At 38.6% G+C, this 14418-nt stretch overlaps 1 protein-coding gene across 4 annotated transcripts in view; it reads left to right on the top strand.

The window, feature by feature from the left end:
• The window catches only part of atg7 (ATG7 autophagy related 7 homolog (S. cerevisiae)), a 284172-nt gene that overhangs the window by 217174 nt on the left and 52580 nt on the right, over window positions 1–14418 (top strand). For 3 of the 4 annotated variants that reach the window (XM_062416634.1, XM_062416633.1, XM_062416631.1), the window contains 11 exons: window positions 121–332; window positions 600–654; window positions 1046–1163; window positions 1292–1369; window positions 1475–1591; window positions 2675–2821; window positions 3171–3259; window positions 7993–8114; window positions 10044–10134; window positions 10322–10466; window positions 12481–12639. In XM_062416634.1, coding sequence (XP_062272618.1) covers window positions 161–332; window positions 600–654; window positions 1046–1163; window positions 1292–1369; window positions 1475–1591; window positions 2675–2821; window positions 3171–3259; window positions 7993–8114; window positions 10044–10134; window positions 10322–10466; window positions 12481–12639 — 1293 coding nt within the window. In that variant the 5' untranslated portion in view covers window positions 121–160. Of the gene's footprint in view, window positions 1–120; window positions 333–599; window positions 655–1045; window positions 1164–1291; window positions 1370–1474; window positions 1592–2674; window positions 2822–3170; window positions 3260–7992; window positions 8115–10043; window positions 10135–10321; window positions 10467–12480; window positions 12640–14418 lie in introns of those variants that run through there. The other variant, XM_062416635.1, reaches the window with a different exon arrangement.

Below are 14418 nucleotides of genomic sequence, written 5' to 3'. Positions count from 1 at the left end.
TCTGTTGTTAGTTGCAACATGTGTATGTATTGTATTTGTGTGGTATGTGTGTCTAAATTATCAAGTTGTTTTCGTAGAGTCTGCAAGTGTTTCGTAACCTACAACTGTTTCATTTCACAGCTTGTATAACTTGGCTGCGCTGCCTGTTAGTGAAGTTGTGATGGCATCTGACACCAGTGAAGCAGGAACCTCCGCGGCAGACCTCAAGCTGCAGTTTGCTCCCTTCAGCAGTGCCCTGGAGGCAGGCTTTTGGCACCAGCTCACCCAGAAGAAACTCAATGACTACAGGTTGGATGAGAGTCCCAAATGTATCAGAGGATACTACTACAATGGTGAGTGGTGGGATCAGATTGTAGGATTTATTTGTTGTGCCGTGAAAACATTTTCAGTATGGGTAACCTGCAAAAGTCAGCTGTTGTGTCACTTTTATTTTTAAACAATGCTGGATTTTGCATGATGAATATGTTTAGTCATGCACCTATATGGAAACAGGTAGAACAGTGAGGTAATTTGCCAGTCTACTTCAGCATGTTTTAAATAACTAAATTGAAACAGGTAGTAGTTCAACCTCTTTACATATTCTCATTTCTCTTTAATAGGTGATCCAGTTGGTTTGCCTACTCGCTTGACTTTGGAGTTCAGTGCATTTGATGTGTAAGTGTGACCTTTCTCCTGCATTAAGTTCTTCTATTGCTGCCTCTAAAGAAACAGTGCATAATACAAATGTAAAAAGTCAAGTCAATTTGAGCATATAAATATATCTCATCTTTATGTCATAAAAAAAATCTATGCAGTCGTGAGTTTCAAACAAACAACAAAACACATTTATAGAGATCCAATGTGGTAATTATGGTGGTTTCCTACTCAAGCTTATGAACAGTGCTTATAGAAATTATATTTTCCATTGTAAAGAGATTAATTGATCAGCTTCCACATTAGGTCATTTGGAAACCTAATGCCCGTTGTAAACATAAAGTAATAGCATTAATTGTTTTTGTGATCAATGTCGTTACCTGATAAAGTAAAATGTTATTTTTGCTGTTAGTGATGGTCCGACCCCGGCCCGTTGTTGTCCAGCTATTGGAACGCTGTATAACACCAACACACTAGATGCCTTTAAGACCATCGATAAGAAGTCTCTGCTGGAGAAAGAGGCCAAGGAGGTAAAACACTTCATATTCACTCACACATATGGATTTACAGATGCCTGAATAGACATCAAAATAAGTCTCTTAGTTGTATATGTGGAAAATAGAATAACTGCAGTTTTTTATTACCTGTTGTTTTGTAGATATGGGATGCCATACAGTCTGGGGCTGCATTGAAGGACCAATCCATCCTGTCCAGATTCATTCTGCTGACCTTTGCAGTGTGTACCAACAGTAACTGAACTTGAAATGAAATGTGTTTTATATATTCATAATTTTTTTGTGACACTGACTTTCTGTCTATTTTTCTTTCATTATTTCCTCAGGATTTAAAGAAGTACCATTTCTACTACTGGTTCTGCTTCCCTGCGCTCTGCTTCTCAGAGGGAATAAAGATTGTCCAGCAGCCTTCTGTCCTAGAACAAGTTTTCTCAGCAAAACAGGTTGGCTTTGTAAAAATGTGTATGCAACAACTGGAGTTAATATTTTGGACGTTACTTTTATTTACAAAACACACAAAATGCCACAAACTAAATATGTTCTTTGTCTACCATAGGATGTCTTTGACCTTATTTTGGCCTGAAAATGTGCCCTAACACTGCTTACCTTGAAGAAAATGAGATTGTTGCAGCTCTTGATGCAGCTCAGAACACTACCATTTAAATCTTCCTGCTCTGTCTAGTTCTGTATAGGCTGTAGAACAGTCTAATTAAGTGATTTGTCAGCTCCCAAGTTTGTGGATCCGATGAGTGAAACATCCTCATTAAACAGGAAGAGGAGGTGGAATGACTCATTAACCGAGTAATGCGGGATCACTCCCTTCTCCCTCTTACACCTCTATTGTCACTCTCTCTCTCCATAAATGATCAGTGTTATGTAACATCCTGAAACTATCATTGTTTTCAGCAGCTTCATGAACACAAAAATAGTACTAATCCTCAAAAAGTGTTTTTGTAGACCGTGGAACATATTGTTTGTTTCTGGCTACCATGGTCATTCTCACTTGTATAGATTTCAAGCTGAATCTATATTTACATGATCCAAATTGGTAGGTGTAGTTGTGCGGAGATAGTGCAAATTATGTTGAAGGCTGACTTTATGATCCAATTCTCTATTTTTGGTCGACTGTAGTTTAAAAATATTGGATTAGTAAAAAAATACATTAACTCTTTGTTGTATTTAGTGTGCTCTTTCACCAGCAAGATGGCAAAGTATACACGATTCATAAGATACATTTTGTGTAAAAGATTATAAGAATATAATCATATGAATGTCTATAACCACAAGTTATTTACCAGAGGTTTTGGGACAGTGTTTCAATGCAAATGACAAAAAATGACAGTGTATTTCTTTTCTGATCACAAAAATGTGCCTTATTGCAACAAATATCCTTGTCAGAAGTAACATAACTAACTCCCTGTCATTGATTGTAAAATATTTCAGATTTCACACACATACACACTGTACCAATATACAGTATAGATAATGTATTAATCTTAGCTGACTTCTAATTATTTCTGTCTCAGATTGCAGCCTTGCAGGAGATCTATGATGGTCTGTGTAGCAAAAGAGAGACCACTGCGATTCCTTACTTCCTATTGAAGTACACAGATGACACTGTCCAGATGGCTCCATTAGAGGACTGGGATACTTTCCTCACTGATACTAAGAAGGTATCACTTAAATGTGTTTTCATACTGTGTGTATATATGTTTTTTTCTCTTTCATAGGCTGATGCAAACATATTATATGAATGTGATTTAAAAAAATAAAAAATAAAGTAGCCAAACTACTTTCACGTTTTCTTTTAATCTAATATTCTTGAAAAGAGTTGTTTACACCTAATTTTTGTCATTTATATGTGAAAGGTTTTTGTTTACTTTCTTGGATTTGCCTCTAAATACTGAACGTTTAGTGGCTCATCTCCACCATTAGATTAGTTTTCACTGTATTATTCACACACCCATACACACATGCAAGCCCACTTTGGTAATGTAAACACACCTTGTTTGGCTTTTCTAGGTTACTGTGGGTGTCTATGATCCGTGCACGCTGTCTCAACATCCGGGCTGGCCTTTGAGAAATCTACTGGTCCTCTTAGCTTACCGATGGTAAAGTCTTCTTGTGTGTGTGTGTGTGTGTGGTGGTGGGGGTGGGTGTGGGCTGGAGAAAAATGGGGAAATTAAGGACATGTTGTCGGTCCTCACTGTGCATTTCAAAACATTTGTGAACGTCACTGTGTATGTTGTTCACCTTACACTGACCTTTTAGGCATAAAGCCACAAAGTGAAAGAAAGGAAATCTCTGCTTGACTAATTTCCTGCCTCTGAAGTGTAGGGAGCACATCACAAAGATTGGTGTGGTTATGGATACTAATATCAACTTCAACAGCAACAGAATTGCTGGAATTTTTGTACCCTAAGAGAAAAAACTAAAACTTTAAATTAAATAGTCTTCTGTCACAATCCAAATGAAATGGCTCTATTTGACTCCTGCTTAGTTACACAGGCGTCATGAGCGTTAAATTGAAAAAAAGATAAAGTTGATTAATTAGGGCCCGAGCACTGACCAGTCAGTGAGGAACCTATTGCTTTTGCCAGGATTCTTATTATTAGGGCCCGAGCACTGACCAGTCATTGAGGGACCTATTGCTTTTGCCAGGATTCTTATTATTAGGGCCCGAGCACTGACAAGTCAGTGAGGGACCTATTGCTTTTGCCAGGATTCTTATTATTATTAAGCACGCTCTTATGCTGCCAAATGAATCGCATTTTTGGTGGCCTAAACATACATAAAAACTCATGAAATTCTGCACACACGTCGCAGCTGGTGAAAATTTATTTAATTTAACGTGATTGGACGCAAGCGTGGTAAGGGGACTCGCTAGCGCCCCCACACGTCGGGTCATGTGACCACAAATCCTCTCGGATTGGCATGAAATTTAAATATGTCATAGGTCTCATCGGATCATTGGGAAATTAATTTTGTGGAATTTTTTTACCAAACAGGAAGTCGCCCACGCGGCGTGGCGTGCACCGATTTTCATTTTTCGAACACCGCTTTGAGGACTTTATGATGTTCACAGAATCATGAAACCTGCCATGTAGGTTTCAAATCATGAGCTCTTTCATCTGATACCACATTTGCCCAATATTTTGCCCCAACAGCTCAGTAAAAGCTCACCAAATTGGACACACTCGTCAAGACTCACGAATTTTATTTTTTGGTATGACCGCAACCTTTTAAGTGCCAAAATGACTCTACAGCGCCCCCTAGAACATTAAAAGTTGAAGCCCTGCCTTCTACATGCACGTACATGAACGAAATTTAGGATTCATTTATATCATGACCAGACGCACAAAAAAGCCTTTTGGACCCATACCCTAAGTCCAACAGGAAGTCGGCCATCTTGGATCACAGGTGCATTTTTGTCGCCATTTTCCCCATTTCCAGGCCTCGTACTTTAACGAACTCCTCCTGCAGTTTTGACTCCACAGACTTCAGATTGGAACTGTATCATCCTCAGACCTTGATGATGTAAACTTGATAACAGATTTTACCTACGTTATACCAGGTGGGCGTGGCAGTCGTTTGTTTGTGTAAACAAACAACTCCTTATAACTCCTCCATACATTGTCGGATGTTAATACATGCAGTGCGTAAAATGTCACACCTGTTGAAGCCGTTTGGTTGTGGCAAGGGGTCTCCATAGCGCCCCCTAACAGCAGGTCATGTGACCACAAACTTTGTCTGATCTTCGTGAAATTTACAGGACTCATAGCACTCATGGGTAAACCCCCAAATTAATTTTTTCGCTCTAACAGGAAGTCAGTTATTGTTCATTTCCTGCGTCAATTTTCAGTTTTTCCAACTGCGTTTAGAGGACTTTCCCGTCTTCACAGAATCACCAAACTGCCCACATACGTTCACACTGAGGAGCACTTTAATTTGAGACCATAACTGCCCCTGGGCGTGGCACAACAGCTCAATAGCGCCCCCTAATGCCTTTATCCATTTTGTACATTTTCACAAACTCCTACACTCACCAAATTGTACACATACCTCAACAGTCACACATATTGACTACTGACAAAGTTTGGGATTTTTAAGTGAGAAGATGACTCCACAGCGCCCCCTGGAAGATTTCAAAGTTTAAGCCCCGCCTTCCACATTGACATACAGAAATGAAATCGACAAGGCCTATGTATCATGTCCAGACGCACAAAAAAGCCTTTTGGACCCATACCCTAAGTCCAACAGGAAGTCGGCCATCCAGGCTAAAATGTTCAATCTGGATGATTTTTATTATTATTATAGTTTTACGCCTTTTTGACAGCCTAAACATGCTCCAAAACTCACCAAAACTTGCAATCATGTCCGATCCGGCGACGAATTTGATATTCTAAGGATCGCGGAAATGGCCGACGCAAAAATGGATTAATAGCGCCCCCTAGAAAATTTAAAAAATCAAGCCCCTCGACTCAGATTGACGTAGACAAACCAAATTCATGAAACGCATGTATCATGTCCAGACGCACTAAAAAGCCTCTTGGACCCATAGCCTAAGTCCAACAGGAAGTTGGCCATCCAGCCATAAATGCTCAATCTTGATGATTATTTGGCCCTTCACCCACATTCCTTTGTGCTGAGAAGTCACCCAGACTCATTTGTGGTCTTAGTTTGCCATCTAGTGGAGACATTAACCCCATCACACAATGTTCACTTAAAGGCACAGGAGCAAAGACATTTACATGCCAGTTTTGACAGCCCTGCCACTGCCGCACGCACCGACGTGCACGTACGGCGTTACAGTTGGGGGGAAACCGGTGGGGTGCGAGGGCCCTTCGACACTACTTGCAGTTTTAATTACACTTGTTTCTAGATGGCAGCACTGGCTTGCAGAACCATGACTGCTGCATTTAGGATTGTTCTATTTGTCTACAAAGCTGTGAATCCATTTTTGTCTCATATCTTATGCAGTATATTGTTATATATTGTTGTAGCTTTTTCTACTGAAGAATTTTCAATACTGCTCCAGTATTTCTCAAAAAGGGAAGTTTTTCACAGAGCATTACAGTTTGTGAGTTATGATTGTTGCACCCCTTCCCTATGGTCACATTATTTTTTTGTGAAACAGACCATGCAGTTGCTCAATCTTGGTGAATTACAATGGCTGGTTTGTTAACCCGTGCCAGGCCCATCTGTGACACAAACACACTATACAGCAGCTGCTGCCTGTGCACACACTGACAGTGGAAAACAGATGCTTTCAATGAGCACCGTAGCCTTTACTATGAAACACACACACATACCCACACACTCACCACACAGTCATGTTTCCATCACCTCAGAGGACATTACATTGAGTAGTCCAGATATTACATGAATAATATCTGGTTAAGGGGACGTGCTTTTTGTCCCCCATAGAGGAGGAAAGTCCCCAAAATATTACTGTGTAACAGATTTATGTCCCCACAAGATGAAGAATATCTGGACTACACACACACACACACACACACACACACACACACACACACACACACACACACACACACACACACACACACGGCATGAATGTGGTGCGTTTTGAAACTCCTGAATTGTGTAAACAAAGTACTCACTTCTGCATATTTCAAGTAATTTGGGAAAAAATATATATATATATACGGTGGCTGTTGATGTGAACAATTAGAACATTTCTGTCTAATCCAGTGTGTATGTGTGGCTGGAAAAAGCAAGAACTCACTATAGTGTGTTTTGCTTGTTGCCATTCAAAACTTGGTCAGTGGTGTGATAGAAAGAAATTGTGAGAGAATTATGTCAAACTCCAGTAGTGAATGTTACTGATCTAACATGTCTTGACATGTTTTCTGTTTTTAACAAGTTTAGATACTACTTATTCTTGATTTACAGTTAATTGCCATCCACATCCCATATTAACATTTTAGCTAGTTCTTGTTACAAACCAGATAAAGGGATGTTATCCTGAAATACATGCAAAAAAGGTCTTTATTTCAGCAACTGTGTCTTAGAGGACTTTGCCTGTGTTTTTGCATTTAGTTTTAGACAGTTTACTGCAAATCATTTATATATACTTGATGTTAATGCTGATCATTTTCCAAAGCATCATGCAGTGCTTTGTATTTATTCTGGTTAAAAGTCTTTTTTTGTCACACTTATCCCCAGAGCTATTTCAAAAAAAATGTATTGCACTATTGCTCTTTACATAATTACTGTTTCTTTAAAAAGGAACTCCCATTGAGGCCTGTTTTGTAAAGCAGTCCTGAGATACCAGCAGTTTATCAACAGCAAATACTCTGAGAGTTTTTATCCAATACAAACCTCATCAATCTTGTGCTTGACTACACTGTCTCTTAGGGTTCAACAGAAACTGTTGACACTGGCTGAGATTGGTGAAGCTGGAATTACATTGTAGCCACAATGTCTCACTTACTCAGTTGTTTCTCTAGAGTTTGATTGCGTAATCTGAATTTGGCCATTCAGGACCATATTAGGGGAAATGTATTGAATCCGTGTTGATCGTGTTGTAGTGAGTCATCTATGTGTGTCATTTCTCTCATTTTAAAGAGAGAATATATTCCATGTAAAAAAACACACAATTATTTATTATAAAGTGAGCTTTAAATGACATTTCCTAACTTGTATATAAAGTGTATATCTATAGCTTCTGATCTGTAGTCTGTGCATGATGGGCCTCATATTGTTCATGTTTGATTTTCACATCCTGTGTGTGTGTGTGTGTGTGTGTGTGTGTGTGTGTGTGTGTGTGTGTGTGTGTGTGTGTGTGTGTGTGTGTGTGTGTGTGTGTGTGCGTGTGCTTCAGGGGCTCTAAGGTGGACACAGTGGAGGTGCTGTGTTTCAGGGACAGAACTCTGCAGGGAAGTCGCTCCATTCAGCACAGTGTCGTCTTTCAGGTCAAACTCCCTGAACTTTCCGTCAACTCAGGTAATTTCCATTCCTTTTACAACAGTAATAGAAATAATAATTCTTACATAATGTAATAATATTTATAGAGCACTTTTCAAAACCCATATTAGAAAAGTGTTTCACAAGGGCAGCAAAACAAAAAGCAGACCACTCATAAAATCATTAGATGAAGATATAAAAAGAACATCTAAAAGAAATGAAAACAGAAATAAATGACAGAAGAAAATACAAACTCTAGTAAAATCAGCATTATGTGCACGTGTGAGTGTGTGTGTTTACGTACAGTTGTGTCTGTGCATGTGACCATATGTAACACACATACGGTTGCATGCGTGTATGTGTGTTTGTTAGTACTGTATGTCTACACATATATGTGTATATTGTTACTGATCTATGAACCCTGAGCCCTGCTTTACCTTCCACTGAGACTATCTGCTTTTTGTGCAAGCATCGCTAATCTCACACCGCTTTTCCATTATTCCTTTATCTGTTGAATGAGGGGATGGAAGTAATTTAAATGGTAATACTGTAGCAGGATTGGAAAGGGGAAGCTCTGTGATCTGTGAAGGTTTTAGTTAATTTCAGATGAGGTGTCTTTGTTTACCTCAGTCTACCTCTTTAGCATCTTGGGTTTTAAGTAACTCACAGAGGATATATTCATGCAACTAAAATGGATTCTATTTGGTTTTCTATGCACAAATTTGGTATTGTTTTAAAAGAGATTAACCAGTCTGCCTCAGCCTAACTTTTCAGATACACCACACTCAAGATGAGACAACAAGATGACAGTTGATGATGAAAAGAGGGATATATTGTATATTGCCTGACCTAACATCCATGTAAATCAGTCCAACATCAAAAATAAACTCTTTAACACATGACCCCCATTTAATTTGTCCATTTCCAGACAGCTTTCACTATTTACTTTGCACTGCATCACGCAGTGGTATGTGTGCATCCAGCAGTCAAAGCTGACCTGCAACAGTAAACAAAGACTGCTGTAGCAGCATCCAATGTAGTATCAAAACTGTACAGTAGGAGAAAGAGAAGGGAACAAGAACAAAAGAAATAAAATGCACAAATTTATGTCCACTAATCCTCATGGTTGACTGACTAGCCACAACAACAGAATAGAATTTAAACTTATTAAGCAGATTGAGAACAGGATTTTTATCAACTTGAGGAACAAATAGTTAATTTGAGGAGACAAATTCAAATTCTCATGCAGCTGAAAAACTAACACAAAAAAGTAACCGATTTAACCAGTCTCCATTCTTAATATTTTTAAAAGTAATATAAGTAGTTTACTTAGACGTGTGCTGGTCATCTGCAGCTTTCATCAAACATTATCGTCATTATGGCTGTTTCTGCTTGTGCTATTCCTCCCTGCATTATTTCTAAATGATCTGCTGAACAAAGAGCTCCAAACATGTCCATATGTTGTTGTCGCCCGGTTTTTAGTGCTGCTAATGAGGGCCTGCTAATTCGGTGAGGAAGACGTTTCATTTCCTGTAAATTCTTCAAAGTAAAAGTCTCCCGTTGTTTAGTAGTTTAAAAGTTTTTAATATGAAGTGGGAAAAGCAGGTAATGTTGGGTTCTTACCAGATGTAACTTAGCATGACTCTGGTATGGATGCCCCTCGGCAGGTTTCTGGGAAACTGGCCATTAAAAACAGAGTGGGCGTATTGGCAGGGGGGTCTTAAAGAGACCGGAGCTAAAACTGCCTGTTAAAAGACAGAGGTTGAACTGAGCAGCTGCATAAAGAGCCAGTATATGATAAATAAGGAGGTTTTTTTTAACTGTGCATAATGCAAGCTACTCTAGTGGAGTCCCAAAATGATTATTTAGAGCTGAAAATAAGAATAATAGCTCCCCTTTAATTTACCTTTGTTGCATTTAGGTGGAGTTTTCATTTCTCTCACACTGTTAATGTGTTTCTTTTCACAGCTTGTCCTAAGAGTGTAGGTTGGGAGAAGAACCCCAAGGGGGCAATGGGACCCAGGATGGTCAACCTCAGTGAATGCATGGACCCTAAAAGGTAACACACACCAGACAAATGTGTTTAGGTGTAATGGTGTGGCTGGACTTTGTTGGCCAATAGCTGTGAAGATCTGCTGAAGACAGTTAAACACTGACTTCAAGTCTTTGCTAATACTTTGAGGATTTACTGAAATTAATATTGTGGACAATGCAGGTCTTCAATTGTGTAAATTGTGTGAATCCAGGCTTGCAGAGTCATCTGTGGACCTGAACCTGAAGCTAATGAGGTGGAGGCTGGTTCCTTCCCTGGACCTGGACAAGGTGGTCAGCACAAAGTGTCTTCTACTGGGAGCAGGGACTCTGGGCTGCAATGTCGCCAGGACTCTCATGGTAAGAGTGGAATGATAAATAGATACACAGGCAGAGTGAACGTGTTAAAGTATACCATTTTAAGGTTTGGACAACTTTATCAAATTAAGTTTATCTTGGCTAACTAGTACTATGTGGCAATGTTTCGTCTATCATGTGTTTACCATTAGTAACTTAGTCGACTATTGTAAGTGTTTGTGGCTGCTGTACTAGCAGGGCACATTGACTATCTTCATTGTAAGAACTCACTACATTTGCAACTTAGTCGACTATTGTAAGCAGTTACAGAGGATGGTTTTTTTTAAGGTTAGTATGTTTGACCTGGAGAATAATTTTTTTCTCTACAAAACTCTTCCAGTTTCTCCTATTGGTTAGGTAGCACAACAAAACCCAGAACATGACAATTCAATTTCCCCCAGACTGTAGAAGTGAACCAGCAAAGTGTCTTAAATAAGATCAAAATTGAATTCAAATAAGATGGAATTTATCTAGTTTCACCAACTTTAAACATGGATGTCTGACAGAAAACTAAAGGTAGAAATGAAAAGAGATCACCATCTGCATTAATATCACATCTGCAGAATAGGTTTGAACCATTTGTAAATATCTCAGTCAGAGTTTGGATCCTCACTATAAATATCGGACAAGACAAATAAGAAAAAGCCCCAACAGACAAAAAATTACAATAATGGGTTGCAGTACAACCTGTTGGTCTAATTGAATCCACTATCAAATACACAAGAGAGCAATCAGAAATGCATTGAACTATTAAATGTCTTGGCTGGAAACTCAGTTGATTATTATTGAACAACTTCCAACTGTTGACAGTGGAATCAACATGTTCAGTATGGTGACTCTGCATGAGAAGTCTAAAAGGATCAGTGTTATTGATAACTGCTATCTGTTCTATAAGTAACACCTTTTCAGAGCAGATGGGACCGAGGGCCTCCATCCTCCACTGATCTACAGTCACACTACTAATGTTATTTTAAAAATCTCGTTAGGCCCTGGCCATCATTGGGCCCTGCCACTTTGCCTCCCTCTAGCCTGACTTTCACTGTCTCTTCCAGGCAAATAATGTAACATGAAATGTGCTGTATACTGTAAATGTATATGCTCTGGTCTTTCACATCAGACTCTCAAACATTTAATACAGATGCAGAAGTTACAGTGAAATTTCATACCTCATACAAACCAGAAAAACAAGAATCAGTCTTATGGTTGTTATTTTTATGCTCTCCATTAACCTTGTAAATTGCAGCAAATTCTAATATATATAATCTTGTGATTTTTTTTTACATCTCGGGAAATAATAATACCTTGAAGCTCTTCCAGCTACTAATGGGCCTCAACATATACCGAGTGTCAGTGGTTGCCAGCTAGCTAGAAAACACCTGACATCTGCTCTCCAACAGGCTCATATTAGATAGGATTTTATTATTTTTTTAATTATTATTTGTTTTAAGGTTTTATATCAGAATAATTTTACAATGATCTGCCATTAATTTCAATAACATGTATATGTATGTATGTGTAATATATATGTATGTAATACGTATGAGTGTTTTATGTGATATAAGAAAAAGAAGAGAGCTTTGACTCAATGACGACAGTGGAGCGCTCCTGGCATAAATCGCGTAGTTATTAAATACATTTTGTGTACATGTCTTTGCTTCTTTTACTTGTCACTTTCTGTCGTGAGAGCACTTTCTCAGGCAGCCTGTCAATCACTGCAGAAATGAAAAATAATTGGTGATGTGGCTAGACTTTGTGTTAACAGAGACAGGATTTTATGAAAAAACAACAAAAAGCAACTTGAAGTTTTATTGCTTGCATACTGATGTATGCATCATTTTAATATCAAAGTGGAATTGCGCCATGTGCTCTTTTTGGATTACCCCTGGGTACATAACCTTCCACTCATTGAAACTGATTACAAAGTGCTGCTGAGGACAATGTTTATGCCAACAAATTGTAGTCAAGAATTCAAAATAATGTCAATAATAATGAATTTGGTCTCCTCTTCGCTCTGCAGGGATGGGGAGTTAGACACATCACATTTGTAGACAATGCGAAGATCTCGTACTCCAATCCCGTTCGACAGCCTCTCTATGAGTTTGAAGACTGTCTTGGAGGAGGGAAGTCCAAAGCCATGGCAGCCGTTGACCGACTCTCCAAAATCTTTCCTGGTGTGGTGAGTACTCCTGTTTGATTGGTTGTGTCTGAGATGTGATGGCCACATCTCACATTTCAAAAGATGCAAAAAATGAGCATATTAATGCTAGTGGTTTCACTTGTTTAATTAATGAGTGGGTTCTCTTACTGTTGACATTTCCATTTGCCTCATTGTCAAGTCTGCAATCTCTGAAGATGGTCACAGTATTACAAATTTGGAAATAGACAATAAAGCACATTTAGTCGTTGAACCTTCAGAGTTCTGCTCTATTCATTTTACTTAATAATTTTATCGTCCTCATTCCTCATAAGTTATTGCCCCTGTGTGGACATCAGTTAGAAGCAAATTAACCAAGGAGTGATTTTTCCTTCTCAGATTATGTCATTATACCCAGCATTTCACAAGAAAAAAAAAGAAAACAAATGAGGAAAGTAAAGAAAACATAATTTTGTGTAACAGAAATATCCTTGATTGTGACTTGTGAGATTTATTTTGGGACTCCATGAGTCTGGCTCATGGGAAATACACTGTATAGCCCAATTGACTCTGTATTTGTAGTTTTTCATTAACATACAGTGAGGATCGTTTAAATTTGGATAATGAATGATTGTAACCACGAAGTCTGCTTGGGTGGATATTTTACTGTTTAAAAATAAACTTGTCTTTACCGGACAAATTATGTGATGGAGGCACTGTCTCTTAATTAATTCAGACATATTTTTGATATTTTTGCTCTGCATTTTCTAACTACTAATTGCCTGACATACAATAAAGCTGCAATAAGCTAATATCAGCCAATATATTAGCCTGGCTGTATTATACAGCCTAAAAGAGGCTAACTGTGCTAAGCCAGGCTCATTTTACTATATTATAGTCTTTTTAAGATATCATCTTGAATGTGGTGTGCTCAGTTTAATTTTAATACACATTTCAACAGTCCTCTATCACGAAAGTAGAGCACAGTCTGTGTAATGGAGTGTTTTCACCCTCTGGGCTTTAAGGCAACTTGTGAGTTTTGATTTAAGTGACTAAAAGCAGCCATCGCAGAACTTTCCTGGCCCCAGCCCTCTTTTCTCCTCATCAGTTATATCTCACAGTCTGACTCACTCACTGTCTGACTCTATTTAAAGTTGTTGACCCTACAAATCTTGCAATCAGGACTCAGTAAAGAAACAATATATAATGGACAATTACAGTCATGGAAGACCTGGGATGTCCCTTTTTAAACACACACACACACACACACACACACACACACACACACACACACACACACACACACACACACACACACACACACACACACACACACACACATATTGTGAAGTGATATTTACAAGACCGATTATAGTGTTGGCACTGACTGCTTTTTACATTTTTTTTTTAAAGATTTTGTCAGGTTTTGTCAACAGTCAGGTCAGCCAGGTCGGCTGATGATATCAACAGTGGTATTGTTTGATTGTTATGAAAGCATGTTGACCTTTGCAGGACAGAAAAAAATGTCTTTTCAAGATGAGAATGATTTTTTGCCTTAGTGGCTGCAGAATGAGCATGTTTATTGTGGAAATTGGAATATGATTAGCCTCTCCGCCGCCTAAAATCACCCCTCGAATACTTAGCAACACTTACGTCAAAGTGAAATGTAAATTCAAGACTTGTTAGTTAACAGCTCCCACTCTTCAGATATGGAGAGCACAGGCACAGGATTCACGGATTCAGTTAAAGTGACTTTTCTTGTTAACATCTTACACCTGAATCCTGCCCTTTTCTGTCCTTCTCTTGACACTGAAATTACTA

Source organism: Scomber scombrus, chromosome 3, assembly GCF_963691925.1.
Source record: "Scomber scombrus chromosome 3, fScoSco1.1, whole genome shotgun sequence".
Lineage (NCBI taxonomy): Eukaryota > Metazoa > Chordata > Actinopteri > Scombriformes > Scombridae > Scomber > Scomber scombrus.
This window is presented reverse-complemented; position numbering and strand designations above follow the sequence as displayed.